The following is a 23,050-nucleotide window of genomic DNA, read 5'->3' as shown; positions in this document are numbered from 1 at the left end:
TGGGCAATGGAAGCAGGCACAGCTTTGCATCCTACGGGTGCAGGGCTGCTGATGTGGAGCTGCAGAGGGGCAGGAAGGCAAACGGGGTAAAATCAGGTGGCAGAGTTTATGCAGGAGCAAAAGAAGCAGCTGAACAGGAGATTCAACCATGGAGATGTGCTACCTGGGGAGAGGAGCAGGGAGTCAGGTTGCAGTCCTGAAGAAGAAGGTAAGGCTGACAAAGAGGGAAATAGTGGCAAAACTAGCCTTTTTCCCTGGAAATCATCTTTGCAGTTCCTCTCAACTAGGTTTAGCTTTGCTTCTTGGAGCAGGCAGAGCTCATGGGAGCACTAGGACAGAGGAGCTGGGATATGATGGATATATGTTATTGAGATTTTTTTTCAATTCCTATCCCCACAGAAATCATCAGGCAAGTCACAGAACTGGGAACTTGGTGTTATGTTAGTGTTTCCTGCCCCACTGAAAACATTTTTGAAAGTAGCTGCTAAATCACCAACTCCTGTTGTAGGGCCTATCATAGCAGCTGATCTCCAACTGGAGGTATGCCATGGAGACACAGTACTAGTATTTATCGATTTCAGTACTGTCTGTAGTGTCCTTTGGGAGGTACATGCCACCTGTGGTGTCGCAGGACACAGCCCATAGATGTCTTTTCATGACAGGTACCAGAGAAACACAAATCTGGCTGATTTTGAGCCAGTGGGCTCCACCAGTAAAAGTTGTTTACAAGGAAGTAGCTAGTACAGACCCTTTGTATTTGTTGATGATAAAAGATAGGAAATGGGTGTACATAGGCTGTCACTATGTCATTTCTCTCAAACTTTAGGCACAGATGAGGAGAAGTTGTAAAGACAGAGCAGTTCTATGACAAAATCTATCATAATGTTTTTCACTTCAACTGCAATGAGAGCATCAGACTCACCACATCACATCATCCTGTGGGCATATCTAGAACAGCATCGTGCCTCTGGTTGCTGTATGTCAGCTCTGTGGTGTCACAGCATGCCATTGCAACAGCCAACTTGGTACCAAAGTTTTCACATTACAAAGCTCTGTTGGCTGCATCAGGACAAAAGGGAGATAAAACCTCCCTTTCAGGATGGAAGCAGAGCTGGACAGAGAAAACTCTTCTGCTGACATCCTGATTGCTGATGTGCCTGGTAGATGATCCCCTGTGGACAGCATGGTCCTGGAGGATGTGTTCTTCTCCTCTGGAGAACTGCTTGCCCTGGTATATCTTGAAAACCAGTACAGAGCTTTGTACAAACATACAAGCACAGAAGGCACACAATGAGAAAAATGGCAACCTGCAAAGCTTTTCCCTGGATGCTCTTGTTGCATGGTTGGAATCCTCTGAGTTTCCTTTCTGTTCTGTAGATTTTGCTTTTCCAAGGTAGGGTAAGAAATACTTTGTCCTAGCAGTGGGTTGGGACTCAGGGCAAGCATCACACTTTCTCAGCTCAAGGCAAGGCCAAACATGCCACTGAAAGCCAGAGTCACAGCTGGAGGGACTGAAGTGGGTGTATGGATGCCTTCTCCCCTCCTGGGCATGCCACCTCTTTGAACCCCTGTGGCCTGAGTGGGAATGGTCAGGCACTGATGACACCGCATGTGCTGGGATGACTGGGAAGTGGAAAGTCAGGGACATGTGGGCACTCCCTTCTGGAGCTCTGCTTTTCACATGTACCTCTGGAAGTGGCTGAATCCCCCCCCCAGAGGAAGTTTTGGGATATGTGCCGGTAGGGCTGCTCTGCAAGTAAAGGGAAAAAGACAAAAATCTGAAATATGCTGATTTGTGCCACTCTCTGAGGAGGCCTGGACAGAGTTTTTTAAAACAGTGAAGTTTGTTGTCTAGAATTGATTATTTTAAGAGCAAGACCTAACTGTATTTAAAAGGAGAATTCTCCTTCTCACCTCACATGGTTGTTCAGGAGGTGTCATGTCTGGAAGCACTGGGGATATTACGTGTTTTAATTTGGACTGTGGTAGTTTTGCTCTCAGCAGTGCAATTGTATGGCTGAAACAAATGTTGGAAAGGGACAGGCTGGTCTGTTTTCCAGCCTGTGCCACAGAATGCCTTTAAACACATACAGAGGGTCTACCCTGCTCGTGGGGCATCTACACAGCACATCTGCCTGGAGGTCTCCCGCCTGGGGTGACCCCGGGCAGTCTCACCACTGGCTTCAGCTTCCCTTCACGCCTTCCCAAAGGCAATGCAGCAGGCGAGGGTTGCGGAGTCACCGTGGCTGCTCCGCTTAGTGACCCCACCGGGACACAGGGACGTGAGGAGTTTGCACCGGCTGCACGGGCTGGGGATAAGCCCACGAGTAGCAACCCGGGCATAAATCCACAAAGGATTTTGACCTGGAATACCGCTGTGGCTCTGGCTCCTTTCCCCCTTTATTCCCCCGAGAACAGCTATTTTCTCCTTCAGCTCACTGCACCGCCTCTTACCTTACGAGGACACCTAGGGCTGGCCCTGGGCTTAGCAATGAGCTCCGTCCAACCTCATCCCCGCTCTACGAGCACACCCCAGCGAGAACACTGCCTGGTTTTCTGCTCTCTGTGCCGACGTTATTTCACTTTGCTGGCGATGTTCACGCCGCCGAAGCTCAGGGCTCAATCACATCGGAGTTCCTATTACATTGCTCTGTTTCATCCTGTCGGGGTGAGAAACAGGCAGAAGTGGTTTGTGATCAGTGGTCCAGTTTGTGTGCAGCCACATCTCCTGCTCCCCACAGTCTGGAGCGGGGTCTGGAGAACTTGCTGCCGGCTTGATCTGTCTCCGGTAACATCCCATGCCATCCTCTGTCCTACTGCTCTGTAATATCAGATGCCCTGCAGCTGATACCAGAGGGATGAGTAACGCACAGGAATGCTGTAGGGTGGGATGAAGGGTAGGAAATGTGGGTGATGCCAAGCCTTGCTTCTCCTCAGCAGAGAGGTTTTGTTTTTTTCTGGAAGGCTTTCCTGTTTTTCATTAGGCAGCTGTGTGACGGTCTCTGGGCAAGGAGTCCTAGTCCCTTACACTGCCAAGAAAAACACGGCAAGTTCTTGGCCTCTGAATGCCCATGTTGTGAGTAAGCTGGCAAGGATTAGATGTCCAGCTCTGCCTGTGCATGCATGGATGGGAACAGACAGGAAGGCATATAGTCCAACATAGAAAATGGTTGAAGGGAAAGAAAAAACGTAACTGAAAAGTGTTGAACTTGAGGTCATCTTGGCACAGATGCTTCCCTAGTGCAAATCAAAGAGTGGGGAGAAAACGGGACGTCTCAGAGATGGCTTCTCTCCTTCATTCTTTCCTCCTCGCTGCCCCCAGCCACCTCTTGTGAATGTGACCTGCCAGAGCAACACACAGCAACCTACTCCTTGCTGCCACACAGATTGGCTGCAGTCAGATAACAAGGCACTCTTTCAGATCTTCCATCAAAATCTGTACCATCATCCTGTACTATCAGATAAAAATCTGCTTACTTTTGATCTAATTGCATTTAATAGGAGCTTGGACTTCTTCCAGAGTAAGAACAGTTGTTGCTTAAATATTTTATAAACTAGCATTTTTCCAACCAGAACACAAACACTTAGAAGTCAATGATGAGGAACCATCATGCACTAGCACTATTTTTTAGCACAATGTGTCTCTGGGTATTACTTTCACTTTCCTTCACTGGGAAGTGAAGGAAAATTCACTTTTTACCTTCTCACTGTCAGCATGATTATAGATTTCCCTTTGGGCCACGTCACAGGGGTAGTTTTTTGGAGTAACTTTGAGATACATAACTAATTTCGAGGGCTAAATTAACAGATTGTTTTCTAAGACTGAGAAAGTATAGCCATCTCTTGCTTAACATAAGCCATAGTATCTCACCCAGCAATTTGTAGCTAGCATCTATGCACAGTTATGCTTTTCTTCTGGAAAGACATTGGGTTGTTCAAAGGGAGACAAGATGCTGCTAGTCCCATCCCTAAGCCCTTGCAGCAGGGATGGCAGGGTGAGTGGTGCAGCAGCAGGACCCCCCAGCTGCAGGGCACTGTGGAGCTGCTGCCAGCACCTGGATCCTGCCAGTGGCTCCAGCCAAGTGTGGTGCTAGGGGATACTTCATTATTTCTGTTCAGCACAGTGGTATCTCAGCAAGAAGGACCCAGAAACACCCCAAGTGGAGTGTGGCTCAAGCAGTGCTGTCTGCAGCTCTGCAGGGTTCACCTTCAGGGCTACCCAGCTTACAGCCTTCACACTCTAGTTTACACAACCTAGTTGGGATGGAGTAAATAAAATAAATCAGGGGCATTTTCAGGAAACAATTTCTAATATAATTTTTCCAATATGGTCGGAATAAATATTTGATAAAGTCCTACCAGAAACTAAGTGGGCTTCTGTCTTACTCCAGTGAACAGTGTATGGGGTTCATGTGGCAAGGTTTTGGTATAAGGGGTGGCTTCCGTGAGAAGCTGCTAGAAGTTGCCCCCTGTGTGTGACAGAGCCAATACCAGGTGGCTCCATGATGGACCCACTGCTGGCTGTAAAGTAAGATACACAGGTATCTCCAGAAATGCCAAGGCAGTGGAAAGAATTCAAAAGTTTATTCAGGAGGCCAGAACATGAAAAAACTTACAAATACCTCACAGTGCTGCTAAACACTGGGCCCCAGGGAGAAAAACACAGCTCTCTCTGCAACCCCCTCTGCACGGCAGAAGGGAAAAAAACATCTAATGCTCTTGAGAAGGCACTTCGCAGGCTTCCTGAGCAAAAACAAGTTTCTAGCTTTCCCATTACGAATTCTTCTGAAATCACAACTCTTCCCTACACTGGCCATGGCTGAGCCCATCAGCAGTGGTGGTAGCACCTCTGGGATAAATATATTTAAGAAGAAGGGAAAAAACTGCACAACAGCACTGCAGCCAGAAGAGAGAAGTGAGAAAATGTGAGAGGCACAGCTCTGCAGGCACCAAGGTCAGAGAAAGAGGAGGTGCTCCAGGTGTGGAAGCAGTCTTTCCCTGCAGCCTGTGGTGAAGACCATGGTGAGGCAGGCTGTCCCCCTGCAGCCCATGGAGCTCCATAGTGGAGCAGATATCCACATGCAGCTCCTAGAGGACCCCACTGAAGCAGATGGATGCCCAAAGGAGGCTGTGATACCATAGGAAGCCCACACTGGAGCAGGCTCCTGGCAGGACATGTGGCCCTACAGGGGATCCACAGTGGAGCCCTTACTTTCGAGATTTAGTTTTTATTTCTCATTATGCTACTCTGCTTTGATTGGTAATACATTAATTTTTAATGTGTTGCTACCTACAAGCCCATCGTTTGGGGGTGCCACTGGCTTGCTAGTATCTACCCAAGTTCGTTGGAGCTCTGCTGGCATTCTTAATGCTGTTCTACAGCTCTGGACCCCAGAGACAAACCAAGAAATTGGCCCTGAGAGGAAGCAATGTAAGTTCACTGAGGCACAGCAGTGCATTTATATTTCATGCAACTATTTGTAGCAGAAAAGGAGAGGGGTTTGGGACCAGATGCTTGGGACACTGCACCTTGCTTTTAATGCAAACATCATAATTCACATTAAAATTCAAGACCCTGGGGAAGAGCACAGTAGAGCAGAAGTCCGTGGGGTTTAGCCCCAGTGGCAGGGAGAGGTATGAGTTCTGCTGCTGCCATCTCCAGGGCTCTGCTCAATGGCTGCAGGAACCGCCACCAGGAGGCACCAAGGACAACTACCCACACACCAAATCCCAAGTTGATCTCGATACTGGCCCACATCCATCAAGAAAAGCTACGCTGTGGCACTCACAAGGATTTGAGTTTCACTGAGCTGTTTTACCCAATTGCTGCGGCCTTCAAAGGAAGGTACAGATAACACTTTAATTTTTTTCTAAATGAAGTGATGGAAAAAACCATGGAAATCCCTGTTGCTGTCATAGCTATGTACAGGGAGCACTGCATGAGTGGGGAGAAGAGACTGAATCAAAACCACAGAAATATTGAGTTTGGATGCTCTAATTGGGGATTACTGCCCTAAATTTGCCAGCTATAGCCCTGGAGCTCTAGCTCTGTCTAGGCTTTAAGCAACTGTGGCTCTCACTGCAGCCAGTCCCATCCAGCACCAAATTCTTGCATCACCTTTGCCAGAGTAAGCCCATGGTTCCAGCATGTTTTCAGAAAAGCCAAAATTTTCAGGAGAGTTTGCAGAGGGATTTTCACTTATTTGGCACTGCATAACCTAAACAGAGCTGCTTAATTTCTCTTTGCCTCATTGCCCCTTATTCTTCCCTAATTTCTTCTGTAGAATTCAGAAAGCACTTTGATGTCTCATGATGTTGTGTTTTGGTTATTTTATGCCAGTACAATATTTTGATTATATGATGTTTTACATAAGAAAAGGCTAAGGACCACTTTCCCCTCACCTGAGGAGTAGGGGATGCAGGAGGTGGCTGTCATGGGGGAATATCCAGGGCTACCAGTGTCTGCTCCCACCTGACCTGTATATGTTAAAGACACCATAATTCAGTTCTTAATTTGCAGCTCATTGAATTCTGATAGAGAAAGTGTAAAGCATATAAAACATAGTCAGAGGGGGAAACCCCAATATCCCAACCTCTTGCTCACAGTGATGCTGTGCAGGCTGTAGGAGGGCAGTTGGGGGAACTGGGAAGTGACCTAGCTGGGGAGGACAGCTGCTCCCTGGGATGGTCTTTTCCCTTCCCTTCCCTTCCCTTCCCTTCCCTTCCCTTCCCTTCCCTTCCCTTCCCTTCCCTTCCCTTCCCTTCCCTTCCCTTCCCTTCCCTTCCCTTCCCTTCCCTTCCCTTCCCTTCCCTTCCCTTCCTTCCCTTCCCTTCCCTTCCCTTCCCTTCCCTTCCCTTCCCTTCCCTTCCCTTCCCTTCCCTTCCCTTCCCTTCCCTTCCCTTCCCTTCCCTTCCCTTCCCTTCCCTTCCCTTCCCTTCCCTTCCCTTCCCTTCCCTTCCCTTCCCTTCCCTTCCCTTCCCCCTCTCCCTTCCCCCTCTCCCTCTCCCTCTCCCTCTCCCTCTCCCTCTCCCTCTCCCTCTCCCTCTCCCTCCTCCCCTTTCCCCTTCCTTCTTCCCCCTTCCCAGCAGCTTGTGCGATGCTCTGCTTCCCACTTGTGGCTAAAATAGTGTCGGTGACCCACCGAGGCTGGGGCTGTTGCTGAGCAGGGATTGCACAGTGGCAAGGCCATTGCTGTTTCCCACTCTGTCCCTGGCTCTTGGAAAAGGATTGCAGAAATCCTTTCCTGCTGGAACTCAGCTCACACCATCTAGATAAATGCTGCAATAACCTGAGCTGTCACAGCTCCTATGACCAACTTCCCGTGCAGGAGGAAGACACCACCTAGCAGGAGGTGCCTTTCCAATTTGCTGCAAAACCACATTAGTGCATCAAATATAATCCACTTAAAAATAAACAAAATAACTGCAAACAAGAATCTTCAAGTGCAACTTCCACAAGTTGCATGATGCTAGTTTCAGAGGTTAGGTTGCTTTTACAGAATCAAAGTATTATATGAAGCTCTTGCTGCATCACTTCCAGAAAGGCAAGCTGCTTGCAGAGCTCTGTGCACACACAGAAGGAGCCAGCCATGTTTTAAGGATTTAGGCCATAATAAAAGCATGGCTAAAATAATCCAGAAATAAATACACTTGTACATAAGTACTCTGACTCTCTAGAGAAAACTGGCATCAGAATACTGTTTATAGCATCAAGAGCTCTGGAAATCATAGCAGGATTTAGCTGAAAACTGAGTGGAAGGCATGAAACTATATTACTGGGGCTGAACTGGGGCCAACACATTAGCAATCACAGGAAATGCCATGACTGATGCACTCCTAAAGTATTTGGACAAGGAATCATCACAGTTCACCTCAGCTACTTGATGCTTCTCCTCCCTTTTTACTCAGGTGACTGTTGGAAAGGTCATTAATCCCATGAAAGCACTTGATGACTGCAGGACCAAAAATCCCAAATTCATAGCTCAAGGGAGTTTCTCATGTTCTCTGCAATAGTCAGCCAGAGCTTGAGGCTTGCCCTAGGGTTTGCTTCCCCACCTTGGAGTGGGTGCAGATACCACAGAGCCACCTCTAAGGTATATTCAAAACCAGTAGCAAAGTCTGCCTCCCCTCTCTGCAGCAACTCTGGTTTGCCCTCGTGAGAGTCCTCACTATGCCTTGCCATAAAGAGCAGGCTGGAGCACATACTTAACTCTTCATCTAGTGAATGTAAACTGCTTGGATACTGCAACCATGGATGTCTCAACAAACAGCAGCAGCTCCATGTTTGATGCTTCTCATTCCTTCTGAAAACATGCATACAAGAAGTCATGAGGGAAACTGCCAGCCACAACTTTTAGGGCATCATGACAAAATGTTCTCTCACTTACAGGACACATAGTAGGCCAGAAGGGTAATTTGATATCAACTGAAATGGAATAAGGACAGGTATTGATGCAGTACCAGCAGGAAAGCACTCTAACTATTTTTAGGGGTCTTCCAAGCATAGCGGCTCATGCTGTGCAATCAGCCAGATGCTACCTTGACAAGGGCAAGGATTTCTCTGTTGCAGGGGTGGCAGATCATTTGCCATTAGTCCTGAGAAGCTCCACTGTGACAAAAGTGAGTCTGGATGACTTGTACTTGCCAGGTAGACAACTCCTCCTTTTTTGAATCTGAAAATGTGGGCTCAAGTCATGCAAGTGACTAACACATACTGCAAATTTTATTTTTATTTCCTTATTACAGAAACTAAATCAGCATATGCCTACATCTTAAGTAAAACAAATTCACCACTGCAGAAAAAGAGCATTCTTTTTATTCTCTAAAGAACACCTGTGAACACAGAACAAAATCTATTTCAGTACATAAAAGCTTCTTCTTAGTGCACCTCTTCATTGCAGTTTCTCCATTAGTTCTTTTAAAAAAATCATTACACCTCAAGTATTTATATATGCTTGCATTGAGCTTTGCATCATCTACCCATAATGCAATTCACATCTAGAAGTCAGTTACGAAGCTAAATCAAAAAGGCCCCTTAAGTTGGCTTTATTTACAGTTGCAATGGCTAAATTTTAAATACTTTACAGTCACTCCCAGCACCTGCTCCAAATTCAAAGGATTAGTGCATTCCAAAATTTCTCTTTGTAACTATTTTCTAGAGGAGATTAAGTTGTCCAAAACTACAGCTATGTAGGTACCCTCAGCTACCAACATAATGTACCTTTTTAGGAAATAAACATGCTGACAAAAATATTTATAATAATGAATGACAAAATGAGAAACTCAACCTTTTGGAAGTATGGACATGAGTTTGGTTTTGTGCTGCAGTCACTGTCAACTGTGGGAACATCAGCAATGTGGGAGAAACAGGAAACAAGGAATGCCAAAGTCCAGAGTGGGTGTCTCTGGTTCCTTTGTGAAGAGAGCTTTTCCTCCTCTATTTCACCATATCTCCCGTTACTACATTTTTGTTAAATCCTTGGGCAAATTTCTGAACTGTGATAACACACAGATTTATTTCAGAGGGGAAGAAAATAATGATGCATCTGCAGGCAGGCTGACTTGCATTATCTGAATAAATACAGATCTGTTCCTCTGAGTTTTACAGTTTACAAGTAGATGCAAATCTTGTGGCAACCGAGAAACTGCTGTAAAGATTAACAATTAGGATGCACATGCATTTATCTGTTCTTACATACTTTCAAAACCCAAATGGAAGGAAAAAGTTTCTGTGATTCAGTTAGATCCAGAAGAATTGTTTTTTTCTTACACAATAAGGTAAATTACTTAGCACATTCCAGGTTAAAAAAATTACAGTAAACATTCAGTAACTGGAATGCATATAATATACAAGTAACATTACATTTACAAAGCTGTTCAGGGCGATTTTTCTTTCTAGAATAAGCATAAAAAAGTTACAAGCTAATTCACAATAACTTTAGTTACAATGTTATTAAAATACATTGATGTTAATCATAAAAATATTTTACTATTTACATGTATATTGTATAAACCTCAGCAATAAGAATATGCCTATTTCAGGATGCCTTAAACGAATATTTAGGCAGATCGGCCCATTTTATAGTGCAGTAACCCTGTTTTGGTCTTCACACCATGAAACTGTATCAGATTCACAGCATCTTTGCTAGTGCTTTGCTAAAAGGCTTAAACTTTTTTTTTATTTAAGAAGCATTCATTCATTACAAAGAGTCAGTTTTGTTTCCACTTTGTTTCTTATTAAATCCCGCCCCCAACAGTTCAGGACACTCTGCCTGGCCTTGTGCGATTTGGTTGCATTTCCAAATAAGGCTGTAAGTCATTTCGTCAGTTATCACACTGTCTTGCTTGTAGGCTGGATGCTGTGCGATAAATTCCCTCATCCATCGAGCAACTGTCATTAATTCTCCTGTGGGCAAGGGGAAGTCAAATGTCACAGTTTATATATCTAATTTAGCACCTACAGTTCTCTGCATTATATACACAGTTAAAGAGTAGTCCATGCTTTCACGAGAAACACTTCTTGTTTTTCAAATATGGGTAAACTGCGGGCATAGTTAAGCTGACATACCAGTGGTGATCTAAAAGCCATTCATCTGGTGCAATCTTCAAACTTTCAGATGTTGCAATGACACAGTGCAGAGAGAAGTAGCTACTGGAACAGGTATTACCAAAAGACTGTACAGCAAGATGTCCTAAACATTTCATTTAACAGAATCTGACTGAGATGAGCCAACAGACACCTCTACACAACTATATATATACAAAATAATTTTGTAGTTCATCCATCCAGCTCCGCTGCTAGTTTTGATCTGTCTACCTTTGCTTACTATTCTTTCTCCCTCTGGCAGCTACTCTAGCAAAAACAAGGCAGGTTCCCAATTGTACCAATTTCTGGTTTGTACACACTACCTCTGCTTCACTACACAATACTTTGAGTGGTCAGCAAGTGCCTAAAGGTCCCCAACACTTCTGTACAGGGTCATTGAAGAGCACACACCACTTGCAGAGAACTGACATTCCTAGAAAGTAGCAGCTGGAGGCCAGGCTGCTAAATCTTGCTCCTGAATGCTGCATATGCAGGCAAACCTTAACTACTACAAGTTTAAGGTAACTCTGACAGCAAGACATTAAGATAGGCTGATGGGATGCTCAAAGAGCCTAGCAAAACTTTTATGGCTAGCTACTGGAATATCAGTTTCCTCATGAGAGTGGAAAGAATCAAGGACTTCCAGCACAGAAGTTTTCAGTTTAAGAATATTATAAAAAGAAAGAGGAATCTAGTTGGAGAAAGCATGGAGGAGCACACAATAAAAAGTAAAAAGCATCCAAGACTGTTTAAAAATATGCTAGCAGTGGTTTTGGACAGAGGTACATGAACACAAATGAGAAAAATTGCAAAAAATACAGGAAAGAAAAGCAGAATAAAAAAGGTTCTTAGAAATAAAAATGTCCTTCAAAAACCAGAAGTCATGTTTTAAGGAATGAGGCTAAAATTTCTATAGAAGAAGAGGGCAGAAAAAAAAACAATACCCAAGAAACATTTTTTATTGAAGACAATAAAAACTCACAGGAAAACTTTCTCATACCAACAAGAAGCAGGAGGCCTGCAAGAAAAGCAGTGGAGCCAGGAGATGAGCAGAGTAAGGCATAAAAAAGAGACACATTCCTGGACTGAAAGCCTTACAGGTTGTCTATGCAGGAGGAGCTGGGAGCAGTCCAGTGCACACCAACATAGACACCTAGTGGCCAGGCACTCCCCATCCTTGTCACAGTGTAAACGTGCAGCACAGCCTGTGGCTCTCAAAGATCCTACAGGGATAAGGCACCATAGACAAAAGGTGCGAGACAACTTCCAAGCAAGGAGAGACAAGACAAAGGGAATCACAAGCTCAGACGCAACTGAAGCTGTTCAGAAGTACTGGAGAGGTCTGAACAATTATGAATGTTGATGAGAATTGAGTAGAAAAATGTGCTCCTACAACATAGGAACTAGAAGGCATATCATGGAATAACTGGGAAGAGCATTTAAACTAAACACTCAAAACTACAGGAACTACTTTTTTGAAGTGCATATAATAGAACTGTGGCATTTCTTACTGTATGACTTTATGGGAACCAAAAGTGTAACTGCTTCAAGGGCAAGGCAAAGATCATGGAAATCACATTTGTGACCGTTCATCAAGCACTGTGACTACTGCACCAGCGTCGGCAGAGAGAGCTCCCACACTGCAGGCAGCCGGGAGCCAGGAGAGCACAGCAGGACAAGGATTGCTTGATGCTTCTATCTCAATACTGCTCTCATTAATATTTGGTGGTGGTCAGCACCTGCTGCCTGCCTACCAAATCTGTAGTCTCACTGAGTGGTGGCAGTCACACACCACCTAGACAGAGACCAGGAGGGCAATACCCAGCTGTGCTGCAAGAGAGCATGTAATTGAATCTCAGATGGATGGTATCAGGGCAAGGTTACAGCCACAGCAGCTAAGGTGTCAGTGTTTAACTCACGAGTGCTGTGTTCACCATTTGAGGAGAGAAATCAGAAAAATGGCCACTCTTTGTGGACATGACATGCTAGACAGGCTGCAGATCAGGAACATTTGATTTAAGATTGAGAGTAAACTGGAATAATCTAAAGCTCACAACTGAGAAACATCGCGGCACAGTAATACAATAACTAATGCTTTTTATTCTGTGAATTCTGGCTCTTAAGAAGCATCATTTAAAAGTCATTTCAGTTCATTAGAGCTAAACTATAAACCCTAGATTCTTATCTACCTCGCTCTCACACATTTTAGGTCTGTGTAAATACATGAACTGACTTTTGACATGATTGCAACTTTGCATACCAGGTAGCAAAGCTGTTATTTGGAGGGAAACACCTGCCACTAGGGGTTGGACCCAGGTCACTTATGCATTCCTTGTTTTTTCAACAGCATTTCTCTGAAGGGGAAAAACCAACAACAGACAAGCAAATATTTAAAAACTTATTACCATTCTGAAGTACTGCTAAAGTACTGAATTACCAGGCGAGAGAAAGTCCAGATTTCCAGCTCAGCTTTGAAAAGGTCTTTACTTAGAATACCCATGCTGTAGAAGTTTCTACAGCAATTTTCAAGAACTAAAAAGGAATGCAATACTTCAACTTAAAATTGGGGAGGAAAAAAAAAGAAAAAAAGTCTTGAATTATTTACTGCAAGGCAGGTGTTCAAGGGATTTGCAAAGAAAAAGTTAAAAAGCTGCTGAAGTCTGTGCTAAGTGCTCAGTTCTGAATTAAAGTTCAGCCTACATCTTTTACTCATTATACTGCCGCATTTTAAGAAGGAAAATAGTCTTTATACCACGTGTCTTGAAAAACATTACAACATGGGAAAGACAGCAGAAAAGCCTGGTTTGCTCTGTGTTGAAGGAGTTTTGCTACTTACAGAAGGACTTCCTTATCAGGCAGCTAAAGCCTATGTCCTATGCTCTGGCATACCTGAGTTTAGACTTATGAATCCTTTGGAGCAGCATGCTTTGTAGTCACACCAGTAACACCAAGCAGGCTACCAGACCCAGCCTCACTCTTACAGCTCCCAAGTGACAGGGAAAAGTGGGTTAGTATATGTACAAACTACTACAAAGTGGACAATACACTGGCAAAAGCAGCAGTAAGTGGTGCTGAACAGAGAAATCTTGGATTGGACATATGCTACCCTCTAAACCGTAACTGTTTCTTTATTGGTTACTAATTTAAATTCTAAAATGGATCACTAAACATTAATAATCAAAATTAAACAGGATCAGATTAAAGCCAGAGAACACACTCCAGTCCTTTACTTTCATGATTCAACACTTAAACCAGACAGCCACCACTGCCATCAGTTTTACCCAACTGAAAGCAGGAAAATGCCAGGAAAATCAATGTCCAAAAATGTCAAACATACCAGAGGCTCTCTTTTTTATTAGCTTCAGGTAGTTTAGGATGGTGCACCTTGTGTCCACATCCACTTCCATATTTTCAAGATAGGAATTCAAAACTGGGATCAAACCAGGAAAGACTCCTTCCTGTGTAAGAGAACAGAATCAGCATAAAACACTCTCAGTCTGGTTTCTGGGAGGGCAGAATAGAATAGAGTGTGTTCCAAGTAGAAGAGGCTATGACCTTTCCGTTGATAATAGTATCAATGCTCATCAAGGTGTACTCTTCTGTGTCAGTGCTTGTCCCATTCTGTGCAGAGCCACATCCATCTACAACAGCATTTCCTCCTTCATGGGTGACAAAAGGAAAGGACGAAATGGTTAGAAGGCAGCAGATGCATTTACCATTGACAACAGTGTTAGTCAGATTGCTTGTTGTGATACCTTTGCATATATCTTTCCTGAAGTAAAACATTCCCTGTCGGACAGCATCTCTTTTCTGGGCCACTTTCATGTTTTCATCCACCTGGCAAAAGAAGTATTTCAGAGATGTGTGACCCTTTGGAGCAGTAGGACTCTACCAAACTCTCACATTTTGGTTTCATAAGTTGAAACATCTACTATGTTTCTTATTATTTCATCGCACAGGTCAAGTTGTGGAGATAAGTTTGATTTCATTCTTCAGTGTCCAGTACAAACCCACAAAGAGACGACTTTTTATGAAACTGGGTCTCCAGCGGAAAAAGGTAATGGTTTCCTGTTAGAACATGCTATGCTAAATTAAGTTTGGATGAAAACACGGGAAAATTTGTGATTAACAGGTTGCATCCCATGTGGCAGACTTCTTTGCATATTTAGGTGCAATTCAAATGAGTACAGAAGAAGAAAATTGCTATTTCCCTAGCCACAGCTTGCTTCTTTTATTAACAAAATCATTGCTGCCTTTAGAAGAGTTATCACCGTATTAAACAAACTTTTGGAAACAGCATTCAAGTAACTTTGTATGGGAATTGTATCTATTCCATTCCCAAACATCTGTTAGATATTTCAACTTAAGATTGCTAACAAAGAAGTTCTAAATTGCAGACTTCTCAAAAATTCTGCAAATGACAAAGTACATGTGCTCTGTAAATGACATATGCATTGCTCTGTCTTTCTGGATGGAAGATTTTGTCCAACTTATTTGGTTGGTATGTTCTCAGGGAATTAACATCATACAGCTTTAGGACATCGGCTTTACCGTATTGTCTTCAGAAGAAAGGATATGGATTTGCTGAATTCTTTGTCTGACCTTTAATTAAGGGCAATGCAAAATCTTTACTTCTTACCTTTCAAAGCTTTGCTTTCAAATGTCTATTTTTATTCATATTATGAAACTTATTTACACAACAGGCTGTTTTGAAAGTTTGAAAGAACTCCAGTCCCAGCTGATGAGTGTTCAACCGCATTCAATCAGACAGCAAAGATTAGTGTGAGATTAGCCCCATAACTCCCTATTATTTTACTTGAAAGAGGCAGGCTTACCAATGGTTGTGCAATTCTATGTTGCATTACCTGCCAAATTACTTGGTGAGCTCAAGCAGTTTTAAGCCCACCAGTCCCCCAGTTCTGTTCAGGTTCTTTCAGCACCTAATCTCTTTTTCACTTTTAACTAGTAGTTAAAAATTGTGTCATTTTGAGACACTTCAAATAACAATGTAACTATGTAATAGAAGTGCTAAATTGCTGCATTATTTATCAAGTCTGAACTCCCCGACATCTCATTTTAGAAGTCATACCAAATGTATGGTATCATTACTGTAAATTTACAACTTCAGTGTTTTTCTCCAGCTTAATTAGAAAACACTATGAAAAGCCATAGGATACACGGCTATGCTGTAGCCAACACAAGCAGGATTTTCCAGTATAGAGTTTGTCAAAAGCCTTCTGCACTACAAGACCTTTTTTAAAGTTACCTATAACACTGCAAGAATATACATCTAAAAAGACATTTTTTGGTCAAGAGCCTCAGAAAGAGGATATGCAGGGACAGTTTCACACAAAACAGTTCAGCAATTTTGAGGATAAGATTAAGGCAAAAGCACATTTTGCATGGCTGGTCTGTCTAAATACAAGTCACAGCTGTGACCAGAATCAGCAATATTTGTTTCCACTCAAATACTGTGTAACACCAAGCATGCTGACTCCTCCTTTCCCTCTCCACCAGATACAAACAAAACAGAGAATAATAGCATGAGACATAGGCAACAGTCATGCTAAAATAAGTATCTAAAGCTTTTATTTTGTCCTCCACGGGTTATTTCCCCGACCACGTAAAATAGTCCAAACACGCCCTTTTCCCAGCCTCCAAACAGCCTTGTGGCAATGGTATTTCTTGACATTTCTGCAGTAGTCAGACACTGCTAGGCATCACAGAAATTCCTACAGCATTTGTCTTAAGTTTAATTCCATGAGACAGCAGTAAAATTGTTTAATACTGTAGAGTTGACATCAATTCAAAGTACTGCTATAAATGAAAACTGACTGAAAGATAAAATGACTATTCTGTAAGTGCACAAATATTATTTCCTAGCTTGCGGGGGATAAAAATCAGGCAAATACATTGCATTTATTTCTAATGGATCTGATCTTTCACACCTACCTTGGACAAAGGAATGAGAAAATCCAGTTTATACGACAGAATCACTCTGGTTAGCAATACCACAAACACAACATACGCAGAGTTTTCAAAGTCTGTTAACTGGACCTAGACATGAAAGGATTAGAAATTCAATTACTGTAGTGAGAACACGCTCGTGCAAGCAGTCAAATATTGAGGACAGTTTAAAACACTTTGACTCGAATGTTCACGTTGGTGCTTGTATTCACACACACCCCCACCCCTCACCAAGATGGTGACGCACACACAGGAATCATCAGCAGTGACTTGAAATGCACAATGCACACACATGCTTCAACAAACTCAACCTTCAATTCGATACCAAAACACACTTGTGTTTCAAAAGACTATCTAATAAGCTGCACCTTCAGGCTCTCTGTCTAATTACAGATGTATAGTAGCTTTTAAATTTCCACTCCTTAAAGGGATTAAATTCAGAGAGCTCAGAAACTGACAGCTACAGAATTAAAGCACTCGTGAAAAACAAAACAATGACAGTAGAATTGTTCAGTACCAGGAAATGTACTGGAAAAATAGTTTCTAGAAGCTAAATGGGGCTTTGTTTACTGTTGCTTTAATACAAGCCTAATTCCTTTCCCCATCACCCCAAATCCATTAGCATGCGTTGCTGTGCTGCAGTGGATTCACCTGTCAGTTACATTCCCACAGTTCACGTCTGATTAAACACTGCTGTCCACTTCACTTGCATCTAGCAATTCAGAGGGGAGAAACCACAGCACAAGTAATAAGAGTTTGATACTGGATGGCATAATGCCTGGTACTTTTCCACTTAAAAGGAAATGTGCTCTTGTGCATACTGACGTCTTTCTTACCTCCATAGGTCTGAATTCCACTCTCCATCCAATATCTGAATTGGGAGGTGGTGGCTTAAATCTCATTGTCTGCCAGTTTGTAGACTGAATATTCTGCAAAGCACATGAAATAATCTGTCACAGTCAAGATACACATAATTCTATAATATAATCAAAGAAAAATAAGCAGATAAACTAGAGTCCTGTTTCCTTGGAACAGCCAATCAAGTTAGAGAAGTGCTTCCAAAGTGGCATGACTTCCTAAAACCCCCAATACAAGTACCCATTCTAGGAGCAAATACGTTACACTTTCTCATGCAATTGTGGTTGAGTATTATGTACAAGATACTAGGGCATCAGCATATAGCTGACTTTTTTTTTATGAAGGGTTGACACATCCCAAACTAAAAATACCTAATATCACCATAGCTATTATCTCACAAAACTATAAAAGAGAGACATTTGTACATAACTAAAATGGAAACCAGTTTTTAGGAGGCCTCAAAACCAGACAGTTCCCCTTAACACTTATATACATAGCTATAAATTGGGCTCTTCTTATTTTATTTGGTTTAAAGTATAAGCCATCACCTTCTAAATAAAAGATAAAAAAAAGAAATAATATGCTTATAACTGCAAAGTCATGCTAAAGAACTAGTTGAAGTGAAAGTGCAATGAAAAAATTCTTAGCTAATACAGCCATCCTCCAGTTAAGCAGTACTAAAGAATAAACAACTATATATATGAAAATATTTACTAAATTCCTCCAAATCAGACATAACCTCAAAATGGTCGGATTCATTTGCATCATCTAGATGTATTCTCTCCTCAAACAAAGTCAATGGGTCTCGAATGAACAAGTGTGCAATATGCTGTGCCAAAAGGTGGTCAATACCTACAAAATGAAAATTCAAACAATTCACACATATCAAAACAGGCTCTAGGAAAAATTTTTTTACAAGACTGAAAACATCCAACTCTGCAATACTACCTTCAACCCACCACATCCTGTTAAAGTTTAAATGATGACTTCAGGAAGGAAGGAAATGATTAAAGAGAAAAAACAAAAAAGAACAGGTTCTTGTTTGGAAGTGGCAGCTGAATATTGGTGTGGCTGCCTGTTTCTTCCTGTTTTCTGATGCACTCTGTGCCATGTTTCCTAAAGCAGTTCTGCTCTCTCCATAAAGATAAAATATTAACTCCAGCTTGAGAAACTCAGTGTTATGCATTAGGGACAGTTTCGGTTATAAATGAATCCTTTTTAAAAAACTCTCAAGACCACACTACACAGATACTTCCTGAGTAGGAGTAACTCTGAGGGCTGCACAATCACTGTAACAAACAAGAACAAAACCAAAATATCCCCACACACTGCAAACATAATTCTTAACCTGCTCATAATGAAGCAAGCACTTACCTTCCTTTATTAGGTGCTCGTAGATATCTTTGTCTATTGTCAAATCAATGTCATTGTATTTCTCACCACATTCAGATAGATAACTGTCTATGGAATCATATCTGGATTTACTGATTCTATAATGGTTGTTCTTCAGTGGCTATATAATTTAAGAATACAATATTTTAACAGCTTGTTAACAATGTTACCTAAGTTTCGCTCACTAATGACACTTATGTGAGAATTATTACCCTGTTTAAAAAGGCCCTGCAGTCTCAATTAAAATTATTAAAAAAGCATGAGTCTTAAATAGGATCAATAGAAAGCAGTCCTGGAATTATGACTATTTTGTTTGCAGACATATGTATCTGAGCAAAAAACCAGTCATCACACATTGACTAGAATTCTCTAGAAGTGGAAACTTCTTCCTGATGTAATATACCATTACCCCAAGTACCTGGAAAGCATTATTACAACTATTGCAACACCTACCAATACAGTTTCACCAATACAGTTTCACTACATGTACGTTGTTAGAGATGCTTTTAAATTTCAAGTAGATTTTTAAAACGATTTATTATTAAAACTATTTTCTAAGTGCCTTGAATGCAAACTCCTTCTTAGAGAAACTTTAGGTTCGAGTTCTGACATCTGGCTCTCTTCACATAGTTCTAGTTTATATTACTCGGCAGCACCTGCTATTTAATCCAGAGCAATTTTTGCCTTTTGGGCTCAAGCACAAACTGAGAAGTTTCATCACAGGGGGCCCTTTTCAGCAAGCTGTGGAGGACTGGGATTCCATACCTAATTAAAAATATATATTTGCTAAGACAAACTATACAACCAAGGTGAGTGTTTACACCATCTTTCCTATATTTTCCAAAAAAACCACTATATTCCCTCTTTATGGATTCTGATGAGCACAAGCAGAATCTGATGCTAAAGGAGATTGAACTTTTTTACCTGAAAAAACCCAGACATCTACAACCTAACATTACTCACCTCTAGCCCTCTCTCTTCGCGTGTTCGATCATCTACAGATGCAGAGATTACTCCCCAGCGACAGTCAATATCAGACACGTAGCCTCTGTAGAATGGAGATGCAGCACTCAATGCCATCTAAAATAAAACAGTCTCATATGAAAACAAAGGACAGGTCAAGGAACCAAAAGCAAAATACAGCCCTACTGGAAAGGGAAACATGCTGGTCCAGAAGTAACTCAAGTATATACTTCAGTGTAACGTACAGCCAAAGCCTGTATAACCGAAAATTTCTCAACTGCTACCTCCAGAAAATGCTTAGATGGAGGGCTGCATTACTGAAGTGGCATCTGACACTCTCCAAATGTTTTTACCTCTACAGATCAGCATTTAAGGAACACAAAAATGACATAGGCAGAAGCAATTTTGTGACAAATCAGCAAGTATTCTGCTTGCACACTTTGAAACTTTACAAATTCACCTGGTAGGCATTTTATTTTGTTAATTTTTGTTTGGCCAAGCACCTTAGCAACACAGCTGGAACATACCTCACTCAGGGCAGGATCTGCTCATCATCCAGACCACAGAGATACTTTATTTCTGTAACACCTGCTATAAATATCTGTTTATGACCACATGCTTACAAAAGGGACACCTTTAAACAACTTAAGCTGAAATCCTCTGTAACACCAGTGCAGAGTTGAAAAATTAAAAACTGTTTTCAGGAGTGAACTTGCCTTGATTCCAAGAAAAACCACCCCAAATGTATTTTTAGAACTACTCAACAGGAGTCTTGTGCATGTGGGAGTGAGGGCAGAGGAGAAGAAACAGATATGAGGACCAGGAAAGAACAGGTATCATCTGTTTTGTGGTGTCGTTTGCACATTAAATAGATAACACAACTCACGTGACAACCTAGAAATAGTCTGACACTTCTCCCAGAGCACCAAATTTGTGAGCTTGTAATTTAAATTTTATTTTTTTTACACATAGCGGCTTTTGACACTAAGGAAGAGTTCATCAGACACATGTCCATTACTTACCACAATGGGACAAATTGTGGCGAGCTGATCATAGAGATACCTTGCTTCGGAAATGCTGCAAGCCTGGAATGTTACCTGTTGGAAGTAGTACAGTCGCTATCACCATTTCTATAATCACACTACAAGCATCGTCTTCCTAGATTTAAAAATCAATGATATAATAAAATGATTTAAATACCAAAAATTATAGATTTTTTTTGTTTGGTTGGTTGACTTTGGGTGGGGTTTTTTTGTGTGGATCCCCCTCCTACGTCTTGGACACATTTTTGCCCCACCTATCAGTAGCATTTATAGTACAAGCTTTTTTTCCACGCTGTTTCCATGTTTATTAAAAGATTGCAGACCATAAGTCTTCCATGATGAGGCTAAATATACAAACACTTGCCAGAATCAAAGAAAACTGAGTTAACATCTACAATACACATGGGTTGGTAATGCACCTTCAGGAAATAAGCCAGGAACCTACTTACTTAGAACAACAGTCAGACTTTACTGTAGATCTAACATTTGTTTTATGTGACGCTAATCCTGTTTAAAAGAACATTTTAAGATGCCTTTGATCCCGCAAAACTGCAAAAAAATAAATATCCGTGTGTCTACTGTAACTTTCATTAAAAAAAAAGTCCAGCTTTGCCTGTTTCAGAGGTCAGAACACAGCAAAAGATGGAAAAGAAATGTTAATTGCAGAAGCCATTAATACTGTGGAAATCCTACCACATATAGGCCACTGGAAAATATAACTGCTTTGTAATCTTTTTGTGAAATTTGCTGAGAGCAGCATCAAACACAAGATACATTTCTAGTAGCAGACCTTACCCTCTAGACTTCTCAAACCGACATTTTATGCATTTTAAAAATGCAGAGTGATCAATCACCTCAAAAGTCTCTTCATCTTAGCAGTTTACATATTTACATATCAGAGGATAACTCAGTTGGGAGTGTACCCCTGTACCACTACCACTACATTATACAACACACTTCAGTTCTAGATCACCATCACTGCTTTTTGTCCTGAAGAATGCCAGTTGAACACAGACTTTCCTGTTCCACAGATAATAATTAGAGTTCCACAAAACATAAATGTTCTCAGCTTGCCACTGAAAACCAATACAACCTCAGGTTAAGACTTGAAAAAACCCAAACCCAACCAACAAATCCCTCCAAAACCCCTGAGTTCACTGGTGCCTCAATGGTGGGTTTTTCTAGGGGGGTGTTGGTGACGGTGGTGTAGGAAGAATATGGGATTTGTTTGTATTTGTTTTGTTTGTCTTTTTAAATCTGCAGCCAACATTCACTAAAACATTCTAAGTTAGAAAAGGTTGTGCTGTAGACAATATATTTCTTCTGTGTCTATCCTTCAAGTGGCTATCACAAAAAAATTCAAGCAAACAAAAATCCACACTTTAAAAGGACAAGATTATTTAATTCTCTTGCAGAGAAGCAGCTAAGTATGATTTCTTATCACTAACTTGGGACATTCGGCACTAGAGAGCTAGCCTTGGAGTGGAGGTGGGTTGACAGCCACCTATACTCTCTCCCCAGACACTGATATTTGCTTCCCCTTCTACGTTTATTCCAAACCACAATAAATATGATATTCAACATGGTTTCTAGACAAACATCCCATTACAGAGAAAAAGGGCATGGCTGTCTTCTCCAGAGGAGGGCTACAGGCACTGCAGGGGCAGCACCTCTCACCCCACTGCCAGTGCAGGCTGTCCCAGCTGAGCTCATCAGGACATTATTTTTAACCCTGGAAATACATCACACCAAGTTGTAGCTTGGTGCACAGTAAGAAAAAAGGGACAAAACAAAAACCAAACCAACAGAACCACTCCCAAAACACAAAAGGAAGTAGGCATACTGCAAACTATTTTATAAAAAATAGGTGGGGAAAACATGTTTTCTTCTAGTCAGTTATCAGGAATTATCAGTTGATCCAGAAGCAGCTGCCAGCCTTGTTTTCATCCTCCCTTTGATGATAACAGGACTACCAAATTTGAATTTGGCCACTGATTACAAGAATGGGGACTAGTGAAATGGTATTCCTTAAACAGGAATTTACTAATTTTTTTTGAAGTTCGTACAATGACTAAACGATAAGGTTGGATTTCTTTTTTTGGTCTTAAATAAGAGAGAAATGATACAAAATATGCCATACCAAACTTAACACTTTGTAAAACCACACAGTATTATGTACACTTCACTACTTCATCAGATTCTCCCTAACTTGCCCTTACTGACAAGAAACCATACTTAGCAG

At 41.7% G+C, this 23,050-nt stretch overlaps 1 protein-coding gene across 2 annotated transcripts in view; it reads right to left on the bottom strand.

Annotated features, from left to right (window-relative positions):
- Positions 1-8,711: 8,711 nt before the first annotated feature.
- The window catches only part of GCLC (glutamate-cysteine ligase catalytic subunit), a 38,022-nt gene continuing 23,683 nt past the window's right edge, over positions 8,712-23,050 (bottom strand). The window contains exons 7-16 of one of the 2 annotated variants that reach the window (XM_032681844.1): positions 20,788-20,862; positions 19,766-19,882; positions 18,785-18,923; positions 18,150-18,262; positions 17,389-17,481; positions 16,538-16,642; positions 14,341-14,422; positions 14,141-14,244; positions 13,923-14,043; positions 8,712-10,405 (exon numbers count right to left, since the gene is read on the bottom strand). In XM_032681844.1, coding sequence (XP_032537735.1) covers positions 10,200-10,405; positions 13,923-14,043; positions 14,141-14,244; positions 14,341-14,422; positions 16,538-16,642; positions 17,389-17,481; positions 18,150-18,262; positions 18,785-18,923; positions 19,766-19,882; positions 20,788-20,862 — 1,155 coding nt within the window. In that variant the 3' untranslated portion in view covers positions 8,712-10,199. The remainder of the gene's footprint in view (positions 10,406-13,922; positions 14,044-14,140; positions 14,245-14,340; positions 14,423-16,537; positions 16,643-17,388; positions 17,482-18,149; positions 18,263-18,784; positions 18,924-19,765; positions 19,883-20,787; positions 20,863-23,050) is intronic. The other variant, XM_032681845.1, reaches the window with a different exon arrangement.

This window comes from Chiroxiphia lanceolata, chromosome 3, assembly GCF_009829145.1.
Source record: "Chiroxiphia lanceolata isolate bChiLan1 chromosome 3, bChiLan1.pri, whole genome shotgun sequence".
In the NCBI taxonomy this organism is placed as follows: Eukaryota; Metazoa; Chordata; class Aves; order Passeriformes; family Pipridae; genus Chiroxiphia; species Chiroxiphia lanceolata.
The sequence above is the reverse complement of the archived record's forward strand: the minus strand, read 5'-3'. Positions and strand labels throughout refer to the sequence as shown.